The sequence below is a fragment of the Boleophthalmus pectinirostris genome, unplaced genomic scaffold (assembly GCF_026225935.1).
Source record: "Boleophthalmus pectinirostris isolate CB_2022bp ecotype Guang Dong unplaced genomic scaffold, ASM2622593v1 HiC_scaffold_144, whole genome shotgun sequence".
Taxonomy (NCBI): Eukaryota; Metazoa; Chordata; class Actinopteri; order Gobiiformes; family Gobiidae; genus Boleophthalmus; species Boleophthalmus pectinirostris.
Window position 1 is genome coordinate 8,839 of NW_026571055.1, and position 16,162 is coordinate 25,000.

Here is a 16,162-nt window from a genome sequence, read left to right on the forward strand (position 1 = left end):
CATGAACTTAATATGGAAAATTTGTGGAGCCAAACAAGGTTGCTTGGGCATTTCTTTCAAAAACTATTAATCTCCCATAGTCCTCGATCTGAAATTATTTTAAAATTCTAGAATGTAAACATGAAACCCTATATAAAGGGAAAGGATTACATTATTTTTCACTTGTGTCATGTGAGAAGCTGTGGTGTCAAACACATGTATTTCCATAGTAATGGATCAGTTGTGTGTGAAATCCCACATAGTTCTGATGCAGAAAAACGTGCCAAGGCATTCTTTTCGAGTGGTCCTTGCTGACGTAGAAGGCACTGCTCCCTCCTCCATCAGAGCAGTGACTCACCTGCTCAGTGATCTATTACTAGACTGATGATGGACCAGGCTGCGTAAGAGGAGAGTGCTTTAGATGTGATCGGCACATCAAAGAGGCTTCCATGGAAAACTGGCAACTGTGACTGGGATGCCGATCCACAGTGCCTGCAGCCCAGCTACTTTAGCTCTATTTATTCCCTAATCTGACAACAAAACTGCTGTTATAACACCCTCTTAGGAAGACTAGTACTAAAATGGACACCAAGAATGACCAAATAGCAGTACATAACAACTGAACTGTATTGCATAACAAAAATAGACTCAACTTAAATGAATAGGATCATTCAACAAGACCTGTTCAGGACATTCATATAAATAATAATTAAAAAATATTTTTGAAAAAGAAAATACTTAAAATCCCTAACAGACCAGCAGTGGAGTTCAAGGCTTCAGTCTTTCAGTCTGCTTTCTGTTTTCTTCAGCTCAATACAGCATGCAGGTTTGTGTTGGTGGGAGTTAAAAGGACTATTATAAATGTTCTCAAAGATTTAAATACAGAATATGATAAGATTTTTTCTTTAATTGTTACAACATCACAATGCTTTTAAAACTGTCATTAGGGTTCTGTCAAAACAAAATGTAATAAAATAAAACACTAGTGGGCCAAAGTGAACAGAGGCGATCCTTTGAGTCCAGTACAACACTTTGAAGATGAAGATGGGAAGAGACAGAGGAGATGAGTATTTCTGGAGATGAAGGAGAAAAGGAGCACCATCTTGACAGCCAGGGGATCTTTGATTAATTTAATTTTCTAATTTGGCGTCCCTTCATAACTCAAATAACTCGGCACACTAGAAGTCCAGTTTCTAGAAGGACACCAGTCTTAGCAGATTTATCTCCAAACTTGGACCAGTCCAGGACAGACAGACCTGTGGGAATAGTAAACTTTAATGATATTAAAGACAGATTAGATTTCATAATGCAAGTTTACACAGGGAAATGTAAAATAGTTCTGTTATAACCAAGGATCAATCACAGCAGCGTGCTATGCCACACTCACACCCTGTAGTATGGGCAGATATTTAGAAGATGATTAAGGAATACAAGTCCCTTTTTCAAGTACATACATAAGACGATGTGAAAACTGACTGAGTGGTGGTGGGTCATTGCACTACCAACCCAACATCAACCCTTTTCTATTACGCATCTCCCATCTCCCTGCAATTCAACTGAGACAGGGAGCTACTGGAATCTACATAACAAATGGTGCTTGCGAAAAAGGTACAGGTCATTTAGAAATATTAGGCACTGAAAATGTATAAAACCAGGACACACTGAAAACACACTGACGAGTGCCGCCTTCTTCAAGCTTTGGTGGCATTGAGTTCTTGGGTGAGTGTCTGAGACTATTCTTTTTATTTGGGGAGTCTTTTCTTAATTCTTAATAGTCAAAAATGAAACATTTTGCATATAGTAATGTATTACATTATGCTGAGCATCAAGATGTTTGAGTTTACTAATAGATTCTAGGACTAGAGCAAATGAAGATGAGCGTACACTGCGCAATTTTGTAAACACTCACATTGTAAGCAGCTGAAATTTGGCCCGACTTGAGCTGCCCCAAAACATCTCAAATTCAGCCTGAATATCACACAGTGTAAGCCCAGCTTAAAGCTCAAACACACACCAGTGAGTTGGGGGGGGGGGTCACTGTTGTTTGCAGGTGGAGAGCTTGCGAATCTTGCTGGCTGTGGAAACTCCTTTTCGTGAGGGGTTTGATGAGGAGGATGATCGCCTTTCTGCTTTGGCTTTGTTGTTGAGAGACACCCCCTCTGTTCCATTTGCACAAACTGGTTTAGCCATAGCAGGACTGTTGTCTGCAGTTGCTAGATCTTCATCAGACACTTGTCCTAAAGACAACAAAAATAAACCAGTGTTTGATAATTCAGTTTGTAACATCTACTATAGTATAAAATGTCCCAATACACAACCAATAAAAAAAAAAAAATCATAGCTACAAACTGTAGCAAAAATACTTTGTTAAATGTCTTGAAAGAAGATCTGCAGAATGGAATAACCATTCACACTCAAATACTTTATTTAGATGGGACTCTTATTTTACAATGAAGACTGCTCGCTCTGTACTTCCATTGCATCCATCTGTATTAATCTTGTACTACAATGTCAACTGCACCTAGTGCACAACAATGTAGACACACAGTACTGTACATAACCACATAAGCCTCAGTTTTTTTTACTCTACCCTACACTCTAGTGCACTTTTGTTTTACAAACTAAACTAGTATTTCTTGCCTATTAGCAGACATTATTCACCTGGTACTGTGAAGTCCTGAGTGTAAATGATCTCATCCTCTCCATCGTAGAGTTCATCATCATCCTCCTCCGTGTAGCCGTGCAGATCCTCCAGATAGGGGACCACGGTCATACTGCGCCAGGGGTCTCTGCTCTCAGCATTGGCTGGAATTGGCACCGGGCGCTCTGATGGAGGGTGTTTCTTACGCACCCAGCTAAGCCATATTGAAAAAGGTGAAATGTATACAGTAAAAAAAAGTATATTACAAGATGGAACATTTCTTTTTAATATTTTAAGATATAATCACTCACTTGTGTTGTCTTATGTTCTGTATAGAAAACCTCTTGGCAGGATCATACTCCAGCATCCCTGATTAACAAATTATGTTATTTACTCACTAATGCCATAATCTTAAATATATGTTTTTTATGCAGCTATAAATCACTGCTAGAACAACGGTTACATAAATTACATTATTGTTATAATCTTCAAAAAGTGCTGTGAACTAGTTTAATTTAATGACAAGCAGAATAGAACATTCTTTGCACTGATAACAGTGTATATTCTTCTGCTGCCTCCAAATCAAACTAGCACCAGAAAGTTTGGCTGGTAAACTCCTATTCTACAATTCCACCTACTGGATGCGAAAAAGTTAAATTATACAATTTTCCTCAGCTTTTTAGCACACCCTTAAAATGTTTTCAGAGTAACACACAAACCTTGCAGCAGGTCTGACAAAAGAGGTCCACACTCCTCAGGAATAGTGTAATCTCCCTTTCCGATATTTTCAAATAGCTTATAGATATTGTCCCCCTCAAATGGATAAAGACTTGTTGTAATGTTGTATCTGCATGAAACACAGACAGAAGCATTTGTAATGGTCATTCACTCTTCACTTTTCCCTTTTTCATTTGTCTTTTTTTTTTTTTTTTTTTACTAACAGTGTTACTCCTGCAGACCAAATGTCCACTTTAAAGCCTGAAAAGGTATCCAGCCCATTTGCAATTTCTGGAGGTTGGAAAGCCGGAGAGCCCTGGCTGGTACGACATGTGTCATCGTCAGCAAATGGATGAAGAGCCTACAAATAACATAAAAGAAATCTAATTGTTTTTAATCAGTAAAAATATCTTTTCATTTTGTAATCTTAAATTGTGAACAGTTACCTCTGCTACACCAAGGTCTGAGATCTTTAATGTTCCATCAGTGGTCAGCAGCAGATTCCCCGGTTTAATGTCTTTGTGGACTATTCCCTGGCTGTGCAAATATTCAAGGCCATCTATTAGTTGGCAAAAGTACCTGCAAAGGGTAAAGGTTTTTAAATAATATGAATGACATCTGGATTAAATGGTTACAACCCAAGTTTTCATACATGCTGCCAAAGTAAAGGCCATGGTGTCTTGAATCTAAATTTGGGTCTGCGGCTGAGACTGCAGAGTGTGTTGGACTAAATATAGCCAAAAGGACTGAGAGAAAGAGAAGACACTCACCCGTGAGCTTGAAATACTGGAAACCTTTTCTCTGGAACACTGTCCAGCATTTCCTGCATCCCACATACACAGTACTCCATCACCATATACGTGCACCAAGTCAAGGGAAGTTAGCAGTATTTACATATAAAACAAGCAGAACACCACATGATGTAAACTAACAACAAACTTGACAAGGATATATTTTTTGCTTCTCTTCATTGTAGAGAACATCTACTAACTGAATCACATTCTTGTGTTGTAGTCTTCGTAGCAGTTGAATTTCCCTGTAAATTCAGAGATTATGATATTGATGAATAGCTGACTGGGGAAAGGAAAAAAAAGAAAAGCATTGTGCACACAACAATAGTTACACTAGTCATATAAATCTGATTTCTGAATTTAGATCTAATTTGAAAGCCTGTTTGATCATAAAAAATTGAATATATTTGTGCTTTTCCAGACACTCAATTGCTTTACAACTTCTTGCATTATTCTTTCACTCCACACTGTGGTGACAAGGCTGTCAATCTGTACCAACAGCCACACTGTCCAACAGCTATCACTCACCCACATATCACATTCATGCACAGGCAACTATGTGCAATTGTGCATGTGGTTTGGAGTTCAAACTTTGGAAGAAGAAACTTATCATTTTTTGTTGTGTTAAAGGTACTGATCAAAAGTGTGAATTTTATCTTCAGGAAATTAATAAAGCCATTTGTTTTATTAGGACAGAAAAACCTGTGAATGATCTTGACTGATCATAATGAGAAAAAATATATAGATTTACTTGTTGGGTCACCTAGCCTTAGACTGAACAGTATTACTCAAGAATGATATGGCAGTAGGATAGTAGACATATAGCAACTGGAGAACACTGGACTGCTGAAAGATTAAATTTTTTTTATCTAAAGTAATTAACAAAAGCATATTTGGGTTTCAAGAACCTAGACACAAGAAAAATAATAATCCTCCTGTCTCTCAACTCCCTTGTTTCACAATTGCTACTTGAAATAAGAGAAAGAGATGAATGCTTGTTATTTTATATTGTCATTCATATGCAGTCTTGTTATGACATAACATACATGCTGTCATTACTCAGATTTATATACATTTACAAATTGTACTAATGAAATGTACTCACTTTTTGACATTAGCTTCTCCATTAGGAATTCTCCTCAGCTTCTTCTTCTTCAGTATCTTAACAGCTCTACGACAGAGAGTCTCTGAGTCCAACATCTCTTTGACTTTACCATAGGATCCCTCACCCAGTAGGTCCCCCATAAGGTACTTTCCTATTAGCTTAGCTCTCTTCCGGCGTGGCTGATAGATCACCTCAGTTGAGTCAATACGGTGAATAAAAGTATCCATCAGTTCATTTTCATTGAGATAGTCAAGTTGATGAAGATCACCGGTGCTCATGGTGGATTATCCTTGATTCAGTCCTCTGTGTAAAAAATATGCTGTACTCTTTCTGATTGTGGAGAGTTTAACCAAAATATGGAATGCAAAAACAAGATCTTTGAACGTGTGTGCCAAGTTTTAAACTTGAGAAGAATCGACAGGTTAGATCCTGTCACACTCAGCACAGATTCAACAGACGTGCATCCTTATTGGGTTGATCAGATAAACTTAACCTCTATGTATTGGAATTCCACTTGTAGGTCACTAATACTAGTCAGATGTTGATAAAAACAAAAAGCACTGCTTTAAGCACATGCGGCATTCTTTGAGTTTATGCTCCATCGCAAACCTTTTTTTAGGATTCATCAGTGTGTTGTATTATCCTGGATCCAAACAAAATACAACAGGGATCTGGTCGGCTCCTGTGGGTCACTGACCATTTAGACCACACCGCTTCATTTTTAATGTGTACCTGACAACATAAAAATCAATTCAGGATTTCATCATGTAAGTCTTTCTTGACAACCGTCCATGAACGCAGTAGGTTACTGTGCAGAGCAAATGTGATTATTAACGTGATACCTTTAGTAATATGGCATTGCAATAATTAAAATTATAAAAATATACGCAGTTGATAGCAAGAAAGTATCGTTCAATAAACTAGTACTATGTCAGCATGAGTGTCTTCATAGTTGCATCACAAATTATAATGTAAACAAGCTGTTTCACCAAAGCTGCACCAATGCTTGTTTTGTTAAAGCGACCAGATTTAGGATTATAAAGTTTAGCAGTAGCATTTCTGTTGTTAGCCTCGGTGATAAGCAGAAGCTAATCAACTTTGGGTTTGACGTTATAGCATTGCCGCTAGCCTTCGCTAGCTCACTTCTTCGACTAAAGCGCTACATAAAGATGAAATGCTTTGCAGGTAAAGATGGTCTTCCCATAATTGTAATAATACTAAGCAATAATCTGAGATTGCATACATAAAACTAGAAGACACCGTGCAACTATACCAAGCTAGAACATGCTAACCGGGGTGTGCATGGCTAGCAGTTAAGTCCTACGAATAATCGTAAAATAAAGCTAACTTGAGTACGGTAATACATATGTATACCTTTTGATGGTTTTCGCTTTGATGTCAGTCACCGTGAAATATGTTTTGCTGGTGCTGAGAAAGCTAACTAATGTTGAATCTTCGCTTTGCTCTGCTACTCAGGTTGTCGCCATCTTGTTTACCTCCCCTTCAACTCACTGACAGCCTCTACGTTACTGCGTCAAACCAAACTTTTTGAGATGGGAAGGACGAAAAGATATGAAGGATCCAAATGCGGAAAGAGCCCAACTCATTCACGTTATATTATTCTAAATACTAGTCGTTTACTGCAGCGTGGCAATCTTCTGCTATGTTAATGTGTGTTTTATTTATCATAGTTTACTACTGTGATGAGGTTGTGACCATTCCTAAACAGTTGTTTTGTGTATGTCCACTCAAAACGTCCTGCTGAAGTATGACCCTATTCGGGTAAGCCAAGAATACACACTTCTCCGATACTTCAGGAAGATGATTTGATGCTATAGAACAGGGGTGTCCAAACTTTTTTCATCAAAGGCCACATATCTAAACACAGACAAAGCCGAGGGCCGATCGAGGGCCGTAGACTGATGCTCAATACAGTGAATAATTGAAATCTGTGCATGTTTAACACATTAGAATGAGCCATCAGTCTTTATTCATGCTAAGATCCTTAAAACCACACACTAAATATTCAATATTGGCTTTATCAAAGTAGATTTTCAAAAAACTTGCAGTAAAAAAATATTTTTGTAATTTAGGCCAATTCACCTAGACGTCTGAGGGCCAAGAAAAATTTGTCTGAGGGCCACATAGTTTGGACATGCCTGCTATAGAACATGCAGAGAACCCCACCCTGTTAAATAAAATACTCTTATCACTGGGCATAGACACTCCATTAATTACATTTAATAGTGGAGCAAATCATCTGATTTTAATTAGCACAAAAAATACAGTGACCTTTTTTGCATGAACAGATGCATAAAAACATACACCAACAGCTAAACTTGTAAAGTAACTTAATAGTGAGGAAATGTAATACTTAATATTGCACAAGGCATTAAGTGAAATGCAAGTAGTATAAAATTATAATGTAAAAAGATATCTTTACATTGTTCTCCTTTTAACATAACACATTTTTAAATTAGTTTTACTGATTGAACATTAGACTGATCCCTTAAATTCAGTAATATGGTCTTCGAGGGTTGTTCTGCAAAAAAAAAAACACAATTATTCATTAAATCAGAGTGTATTTTTTAATGTAAACTTCAAATGTGTGTTACCAGTGGATTAGGCCTGAAGCGGTAGGCAAGCATCATTCGCTTTCTAAAGGCGTCATATTCATCGTCACTCTTTGTAAGCTCTGCTGGACGGTCAATTCCCAAACCTGCTCCATCTACAGCAACAGTTCCCCTAAAAAGAAACAAACACAAAGTTAAAAAAAATAAAAATGAAAAATTCAAAGCATCATTTAATATTTTGTACATTTACTATCGCTATAAATATGTGATTACTTGTTAACTGGTGCTTTAATTCCTTGACCCTCACTTCCAAGGCCTTCTCCTTCTTTCCAGCCCATCTTCATTAGCATTCGAAAACCTAGATTTTCCACTGTCAATTTAAACTCTTTGTATTCTGAGTAATCAGGGTCTCGACCCTCCTATGGGTAGAAATACATCGTTTAGTCCATATGATAATAAAAACTGAAATTTTTTTTTATTTAGAACCTTCAGTGCTTTAAATGTCTCCATAAATTTTTCTAGCTCTTCGGGAGGCAGAAAGTCACCAATAAAGTGTTTTCCTTTGCCCATTTCAGTAAGAGACTCGGCCCACTCTGAGACCACAGAAAAATTGTTTAGTTGTTGCTTCACAAAACAAAAACTATGCTATGAGTCTCACCGCGTGTTTTCTCCATTTCCATCTTCCTGAGTTGGTGCTCCCAGGTCCCATCACTTTGGTCTACCTCTTCATCACTATCATATTCATGTTGATGCTCTCTCATAGCTTTTTCCCACATCACCTGCATGTCTGCCATTGCACGCTTGTGTTTCATAATCATATCAAACATTTCTTGCATCTATTAAAAAAAATCTCTTATGTAACTCTTGTTTTTTTCAATCTTGGAGGATGTGTTTAAGCCTTGTTCGTATACCTCTTGCTGTTCTTTTAACTGTTTCTTCTGATCTTCTGATAATTCAGTGACTCCAACCAAGCCAAGAGGCTTCCCCTTGTTGTAACCAAGACCCTTCAACTCTTGGGCTGAAATTGTAGAACAGTTAGTAAGTATACCAATGATCCAATTTAAACATTTATTCAATTTCTGTTTCTTATAAGAAGCTGCAGTTGAAGGAGCTTTTTATCTAAGCATGTAAGCAGAGAACACGGTGAGGTTTTGTCAACAAAAGTCACAATGCTTATAGTGAAACAGTTCATTCAAGTAATTAATTTTCATTTTAGATTATACATGTATTATATTTACTTAATAATAGAATTAATGTTTTAATACCAGAGAGTGAAGGTATGTTGGGTTGAGGAAATCCCACATCCTCTGGAATAACAATAGATGGAATAGGCAGCTGTACTTTATCATCTTCAGACCCCCATCGACTCTTTCTCTTCCGTTTAACAGGTGGGGTGTCTGTGCTGGAAGAAGGGGAGTTCAAGGCCGATGGATGAGATGAAGGTTGGAGCTCTGGTGTTGTTGGTGAGGCTGTATAAGAGACTGCACCACTGTACTCCTTTACTTTCTCTTTGTAAAAGCGATAGGCTGGACTTTGATGATCATACAAAAAACTGTAGAAAACATAGCATTTATTACAACAAACTGCACATGTCAATTGATTGTATTGTTTTGCACCAGCTGACCTGAAGGCAGGGTTGTCTTTATTGCGTCCCACAGCGATGGCTTCTACCTCTGCTCCACCCTCTGCCACAAATCTAGCCAGCTTCTCAGCGACTTGTTGGGTTTCGGGGTCCACTGGGGGGGAGACTTTAAGCATCCTATCAGTACTTGGACTCAATTCACACTCAAATACTGCATCGTATTGAACGTGCTCTCACACACCCTCTAGAGCCAATAGTATAAAACAAGGAAGGAAACATGATGGGCAAATGTTCTAACAATGTTTTAATAAACAAAAATAGTGGGGCTGCATAAGCAGAAATTATTTAATTTGGTATGTTTTGTGATTTACGCACCACCTTTAAGCACAAATAATAATGACAATAACATAATAAAAAAGAAAATTTAAATTTGCCCTTACCACAATCAGAAATATTGTCAGGTTTTTGAAGGCCCCTTTGTAGTTCTGCAATTTTTCTTTTAAAGTACAGATAATCACTGCTGCCCTTATCATATAAAAATCTTTAGAAGCAAAAACAACCATGATTGTTATTTAATATTATAAATCTTTGCTGTTAAAATTGCGAAATACTGACAGATTGACTTACGAGAAAACTGGATCATCTTTGTAGTCTTCTCTAGCTTTTCTCTCAAGATCAGGTCCCCCTTCAGCCACAAAAGAGGCCATCTTGTCAATAATGAGTCGGGTATCAGAATCCTCTGGGGGAGAGACTTTAAGCAGGCTATCAAAACATTGTTTTAAGATTACCAATACACTGCCAGGTACAAGCCAACTGTGCCATGGCAGTATTGAGAAGATGTAATGAAATATCCATGCCATGGAGGGTCCCAAAGTACTGTAAATAGCACAAGTCCTAAATTACCTTTAATCTCTAAAAATCTGGAGTAATCCGCTTCCTCATCGTCATCTTCACCCTCTGAGGAACAAAAGGCACTTGGTCTTTGGCTCAGAATAGGGGTTTTCTTGGACTGAGAGAAAGTCTTGAATTGGCTTATCATGCTACTGACACCAAGTCCTGGTCGCTTGCCAAAAAGAATACTTTTTTTTTGTTGTACATTTCCTGCTGATGAAGAAGAGCCTGAATTGTTTTTGTCATTGGGAGCACCTAAAAATAAATGAATAAATAACTGGATGGCTCATTCCACTGATTTGAACAATGTCAAATTGAGTAAAATATTGAGTAAATTATAGTTTAATTGAGTAAATAAACAAACCAGAAACAGGAGGCTTGTCTTTCTGCATCTTCATAAACTGCTGCAAAAAGCTTCCATCATTTGCAAATTTGTTTGATGAGGCAAGATCAGGAGAAGTAGAACAACTGACAAACAAAAAAAGAGAACAAAGATGACCCTTAGAAATCTGTAATCAAATACATTCTTAAATTCTGAAATTGAGACAAGTGTAAGCAAAAGTGAAGTGGAAAATAATCCCATTCCAAATGAGAAACATTAAATGGAGAATTAACATTACATTATTTGGTCATTTAATGTGATATTATATAAAGAAACTAAGTGCTTTTGATTAAGGCAAAATCCTTAAAGAGTTTTAGGTTTGACTGGAAAATACTTGAAATAGTTGACCCACGTAATAGTTTTTCATTTTATCTACAGCTATGTTCAAACCACAAATTATACTATTTTTGTGAAAGTCAAATACAATTTTGGGACTAGAAAACAATATATTCTTTCACCACTGATGTAGAAAAGCAAACTGCCATTTCTGCCTTAAAAATTCATAATCATTGCTTCTTTGTTATAAACACTACTTACAGTTTGCAAGTATTCAGATCTGATGTTATCATTATAAATATATCATGGTCTACTTCATTTTTGAATCCACTTGCCTCCATTCGGGAATACTGAACATAACGCGCTTACATAATACTAAGGACTACTTACGCTGACTGCAAAGCTTTATTATTAATGTTAGTTGTCTTTGCATTCATCTGTGCCTGTCGTGCCAGTTTTTCCTCGATTTCACGTTTTTTCTGCGCTATGAGCTTTTCCTGGCGCAGGATATTCATGTTCTGTTTATGTTTCTGTGCCTGTGTCATAGGAGTCTTCGGCTTCCAACATCCATGTCCTAAAAGACAGACATTCATCTAATGAACAGCTTAATTTCAACTACAATATGTACAGCAAGATCTTACATATATTTATTTAGCTTTTAAAATGCAACAATGGTAAAACTTTGACATAAGAATGGCTAAGCTAATATGTTAGCTAACGTCGCGTTAAGCGAATAGATTTGGATTTTTTTTTTTTTTACATGTATAGTTAAGATTTATTGAATTGACTATTTGAAGCGTGTTACCAGGTTTAATCCCTTTTTAGTTGCTGAATATACTTTACCTGTTTCGTTCGGGTCCATGTCTTTGATCGGTTTAAGCAACCCGTTAACAAAATCCGAGTACCTCAAGGCCTTCCATAACACAGCCACAACTTCCGGTTACAAATCGTGCAAAAATAAAAGTATAATTTGTACAAGCTGAAAGGGGCCTTTAAGTCATTATAAAATCTTATCACAATGCCTTCTCTGTTAGGTTAAACGTAGAATAATGTAACAAACTGAATTTACGTAGTTTTAACATTTCTGTTCTGTTGTAATTTCTATAGTTTCCGTTTTTACTCTGCACCTCTTTTCGCTGCTGGGTTAAGGTTTGTTGATCCTTGTTGCTATCCGTCCAGAACGTACCAAAGGACTCCCTGCTAAAAATGGCAGAAGCTCCCCCACGACCCAACCGGTTTTTCTGTCACCGCTGCTCAGCAGAGATTAGTCCGCATCTGCCGGTAAGGATAATAGCTGTTGTTTAGCTATGCTCGGCTTTGCTCCGGTATGTTTTTCACTACATACTTGAGTTCGCAGTGATTTGTTAGTCACGTCAGAAACATTACTGTGCAGGGGCTATGCTAATTAGCCAGCTCTATACACCATAATAGAGAGACAGTAGAAATATTGACGTGTAACTTGTTAATGCTACCTTAATTGTAGTCTGTAGCTCTTCAGTTTTGTTATTCTAAATTAAAAAAATAAAATCAACATATTATAAATGTAGGTTAATGCCAAGGGTGTTTGCTGTGGTGATGATTTATTCCCAAGTTATGACAACAGCGTGTGTGTCTTTCACAGTAATAAAGGGGAACCAAAATTTGTCGAACAAATATGAAAGATATATCAAGATATTCTTAATGATATGGTGCACAAATAAGAGTTGCCGGGGGTGAGACTCATGGTCCAGCATGTGAGCTTGGCTAAGACCCTTTTGAGTCCAGAGACAGCTCCAGGATGGAGTCGCTATTTCTAGTGGCTTCTTAAATGTTTTTTGTAGCTTTTTACTCTATCTGCTCTCATATGTTGACATTTTTTATAATAAATATGAAGTACTAGCAAATTGTACTAATCAATTAAGCTGTGAGCTGTTAAGCATAATATTCATAATTATGGTGCATTTAAATGATAGAATTGTTAATGGAACTTGTGTCATAGGATTACACGTGTCCACTTTGTGAGTCTGGGTTCATCGAGGAATTACCTGAAGAAAGGAGGTATGTTAAGTTAATTTGGATGTTCATATTACTGCTTTGACTAAATATTTTACTATTGTTGATCAGTACTGAAAATGGGTCAACATCTTCATCCTCTTCCTCCTCCAGTGACCAAAACCGACCAGTCTTTGAGGTTAGCAAAGCTTTTATATCTCTTTAAAATAATAAAATGATATAATCTCAGTATTAATGTTCCTCTTTTACAATAGCATATGGATCAGCAACACCTTTTCACATTTCCCTCTGGTTATGGTCCATTTGCCCTTGGAATTTTTGATGACAACTTTGATCTGCGAACACGACTTCCACCAGAGGACAACAGAGAAACTGAAAACAGAAGAGAACGAGAAATGGCATCACGGCAACGATACAGTGCCAGGCAACCACGAGGGCGGCATGGGACTCGGCGTCAGGGTATGCGTCATGAAGGAGTGCCTACATTAGAGGGGTGAGACTTTCAATATTAAAACAAATAGTAAAATTTTAAATTGGGGTTATTATGCAAAAAATATTTTTGAGCTTACTACCATGCTATAATGGTATAATATATGTAATCTTCGTGTATGTATGTATGTATGTATGTGTGTGTGTGTGTGTATATATATATATATATATATATATATATATATATATATATATATATATATATATATATATATATATATATATATATATATATTAGTATGTTCAAGGGGAGACTCAGAATCTCAAAAAGAAGGTGAAACTTATAAACGCAAAACAATGAATATAACATTTTCAAAACAGTAAAAGTTAACATGGTGATCCATAATGTGTTAGCAGTTAAAAAGGCTAAATATACTTTAAAGAGAGGGTCTCTTTAAAGTATATTTTGCCCTTTGGGAGAACTGTGGGTAAAAATAACTTTATTTTGGTTTGGATTATAGAATTATTCAGCAGTTAGTAAATGGAATTATTGCACCTACGGCAATGCCAAATATCGGAATGGGACCATGGTGAGTACTTATGACACATGTCTGGCACTGAGTCATACTTGCTAGTATTTTATTGCTATGTGGATTGTATTTAGGGGTATGCTACATTCAAACCCAATGGACTACGCTTGGGGTGCCAATGGACTTGATGCAATTATTACACAGGTAGCTTTTGTTCTGTATTTTGACTAGTTAATTTGAGATGCAGGAAATGAAAGAAAAATGTTATATTCATTTGTTGATTTTACACACCTGTATTCTTCTTGTAGTTATTGAACCAGTTTGAAAACACAGGGCCTCCACCTGCTGACAGGGAAAGAATAAAAAGTTTACCCACGATTGCCATAACAGAAGACCATGTTGGTAAAGACATTTTCCCTAGGCCTGTCATGATAATTACTATATCGACTTATCCTTCAATATGTTAGATGGAACAATCATTTTTGGGGCTCAGTATTTATCGTGGGTACTTTTTCTTAGTACTAGTGGGGAACTTTTTGTCATTTTTCTGTGCTACAAAAATATTTGCTCTGTAGAGAGTCAAATACAGAACTATGACTCATTACAGACATATACTAAGTACTTAAGTATTTTGGTATTTATTTAATTGAGTTTGTGTTTTTAACCATATTATACATTTAGTATAGTTTTTTGTGCACAATCCTGCTTTAGGGTTATTGTGTCAGTGGCATATATTTGTTTCAGTATTATCGTTTATATCGCCTATATCTGTTTTTAGTAATATATCGTACTTCAAAAGTTCTTACCGTGACAGGCCTACCCACCCTCTTCCTCCCATACATAATGTACAATTGGCATTATAATTTATGCCTCTAATCTGTCTTTTTCAGGTGCAGGTTTAGAGTGTCCTGTTTGTAAAGAAGACTACAGTCTTTCAGAGAGTGTCAGACAACTCCCATGCAATCATTTATTTCATAATGACTGTATAGTGCCATGGCTGGAGCAGGTATGGATTTGCCATCACATATTCCTTTTATTCTTTGTAAAGTATGAATTAAATAGTTAGTATTTCAAACATGAAATGTATTTTTAATTTTTATTTGATGTTGTCTTCTTGCAGCATGATACATGCCCTGTGTGCAGGAAAAGTCTCAGTGGACAGAACACAGCCACTGATCCACCAGGATTATCAGGAATAAACTTCTCCCCCTCATCATCATCATCATCCTCCCCCAGTTCACCAAGCAATGAAAATGCTGCCAATTCTTAGTTTTTCACGACTGCCTCATAAGAACAGACTGAAATTGCAGCTTAAACCAAGATTGTGGTCTTGTCATAAGGGAATAACTTGTCAAGATGGATGTGTTACCATTCCTTGTGCTGAACTTTTACTGGAGTTCTGTTGCTGCTTCGTTTAAGTGTTTGAGTAGGTGTTGCAGACTGCCTACAGAAGGCCTAGAAAGCCTGGGAACTGAGAGTGTAGACTGACCTGGGGTGCTCAGAAATTTGTTGAAAACAACATGCTTTTAAAACATTGTGTTGATGCAAACCTTGAGATATGTCCATTGTTGTGTACAGATACATTTTATACTGTGAAGTGACAGTGACTTTGCAGTTATAGAGGTTTAGGGGAGGAGAGTGTATGAATCTTTGCATTTTATTTATTTGCACATTTGTTTGTTTTTTTGTTTTTTTTTAATTTTGCACAAAATATTGTTTTTAGTATGTGAGTTTGATGAATAAATACATTTCTGTACAAACATATTTTAAAGAAAGCCAGCTAGGAATTAGAAATGTTTTTACTAGATATGATTCCATTATAGTTTACTCATTGAACAATGAAATATATATATACACACACACAGTGAAGCCTATGTTTATTCACACCCTAGGCAAGTTTTGGATTTGTACTTTTCCTGGTTGGAGTGACCCAAAAGTTACTAAAGGCTGCAAGACTTTAATGAACTGGAATGTGAGAAATGCAAAAGAATGAAAGGTCGATGTTCAAAACCAACTCTTCACTTTCACTTCAGCAACAATTGATTCAGACAGGAAAAATAACTTGGCAAATAATTTGGCAAGCATGAATAATTTTGATTTTTACAGTTGGCTCGCATCTTTTACAGTTTTCTCTTTGTTTACAGCCAGAAAAGCAGTGATTTCCTTTCCAGTAAGATGTACAGCTGTACAGAAAAAATATACTGCAGCTGTAGAAACTGAGCTGATGGTTAGTCACATGTTTTCTAGTTACCAATTCAAAGGTGCTGGTGCTGT

The 16,162-nt window shown here is 36.7% G+C and overlaps 3 protein-coding genes across 5 annotated transcripts; 1 reads left to right on the forward strand and 2 right to left on the reverse strand.

The window, feature by feature from the left end:
• Window positions 1-588: 588 nt before the first annotated feature.
• Window positions 589-6,764, reverse strand: stk11 (serine/threonine kinase 11). Of its 2 annotated transcripts, XM_055150656.1 has the most exons (12): window positions 6,608-6,764; window positions 5,843-5,965; window positions 5,234-5,536; window positions 4,290-4,373; window positions 4,108-4,197; window positions 3,784-3,916; window positions 3,562-3,698; window positions 3,340-3,467; window positions 2,932-2,989; window positions 2,641-2,834; window positions 1,994-2,216; window positions 589-1,235 (listed from the first exon to the last, which is right to left on the reverse strand). In XM_055150656.1, the coding sequence occupies exons 3-11, from the start codon at window positions 5,509-5,511 to the stop codon at window positions 2,014-2,016; spliced, it is 1,305 nt and encodes a 434-aa protein (XP_055006631.1). In that variant the 5' UTR covers window positions 5,512-5,536; window positions 5,843-5,965; window positions 6,608-6,764; the 3' UTR covers window positions 589-1,235; window positions 1,994-2,013. The 2 variants fall into 2 exon arrangements, 1 of the variants encoding a protein (XP_055006631.1); XR_008631797.1 differs by having other exon boundaries at window positions 1,889-2,216; window positions 5,234-5,965.
• A 716-nt stretch (window positions 6,765-7,480) lies between these two features.
• sugp1 (SURP and G patch domain containing 1) lies at window positions 7,481-12,112 on the reverse strand. Its single transcript, XM_055150655.1, has 14 exons — window positions 11,781-12,112; window positions 11,328-11,511; window positions 10,644-10,747; window positions 10,292-10,534; window positions 10,016-10,139; window positions 9,829-9,929; window positions 9,431-9,554; window positions 9,072-9,358; window positions 8,718-8,824; window positions 8,465-8,642; window positions 8,293-8,399; window positions 8,080-8,225; window positions 7,849-7,978; window positions 7,481-7,775 (listed from the first exon to the last, which is right to left on the reverse strand). Exons 1-14 carry the CDS (start codon window positions 11,797-11,799, stop codon window positions 7,749-7,751), a joined length of 1,881 nt encoding a protein of 626 aa, XP_055006630.1. The 5' UTR covers window positions 11,800-12,112; the 3' UTR covers window positions 7,481-7,748.
• On the forward strand, window positions 11,447-15,748 carry rnf126 (ring finger protein 126). 2 transcript variants are annotated; one of them, XM_020922339.2, is made up of 10 exons: window positions 11,447-11,561; window positions 12,117-12,218; window positions 12,916-12,974; window positions 13,041-13,107; window positions 13,184-13,422; window positions 13,880-13,948; window positions 14,023-14,092; window positions 14,197-14,290; window positions 14,779-14,894; window positions 15,009-15,748. In XM_020922339.2, the coding sequence occupies exons 2-10, from the start codon at window positions 12,144-12,146 to the stop codon at window positions 15,156-15,158; spliced, it is 939 nt and encodes a 312-aa protein (XP_020777998.1). In that variant the 5' UTR covers window positions 11,447-11,561; window positions 12,117-12,143; the 3' UTR covers window positions 15,159-15,748. The 2 variants fall into 2 exon arrangements, with proteins under 2 accessions (XP_020777998.1, XP_055006632.1); XM_055150657.1 differs by lacking the exon at window positions 11,447-11,561 and having other exon boundaries at window positions 13,083-13,107.
• The last annotated feature ends 414 nt before the right edge of the window (window positions 15,749-16,162 follow it).

What these genes read in the sequence shown, in the direction of transcription:
- stk11 (XM_055150656.1), bottom strand. Translation starts at nt 5,511, where the DNA reads ATGAGCACCGGTGATCTTCATCAACTTGACTATCTCAATGAAAATGAA. An exon ending in CAGAACATAAGACAACACAA is followed by an intron (nt 2,835 to 2,931) that starts GTGAGTGATTAT and finishes AATATGGCTTAG; the next exon opens with CTGGGTGCGTAAGAAACACC. An exon ending in TCAGGACTTCACAGTACCAG is followed by an intron (nt 2,217 to 2,640) that starts GTGAATAATGTC and finishes TGTTGTCTTTAG; the next exon opens with GACAAGTGTCTGATGAAGAT.
- sugp1 (XM_055150655.1), bottom strand. An exon ending in AAAGACAACCCTGCCTTCAG is followed by an intron (nt 9,359 to 9,430) that starts GTCAGCTGGTGC and finishes TGTTTTCTACAG; the next exon opens with TTTTTTGTATGATCATCAAA. An exon ending in AGTTAAAAGAACAGCAAGAG is followed by an intron (nt 8,643 to 8,717) that starts GTATACGAACAA and finishes TTTTTTTAATAG; the next exon opens with ATGCAAGAAATGTTTGATAT.
- rnf126 (XM_020922339.2), top strand. Translation starts at nt 12,144, where the DNA reads ATGGCAGAAGCTCCCCCACGACCCAACCGGTTTTTCTGTCACCGCTGC. An exon ending in GGAGTGCCTACATTAGAGGG is followed by an intron (nt 13,423 to 13,879) that starts GTGAGACTTTCA and finishes TTTGGATTATAG; the next exon opens with AATTATTCAGCAGTTAGTAA. An exon ending in TAGTGCCATGGCTGGAGCAG is followed by an intron (nt 14,895 to 15,008) that starts GTATGGATTTGC and finishes GTCTTCTTGCAG; the next exon opens with CATGATACATGCCCTGTGTG.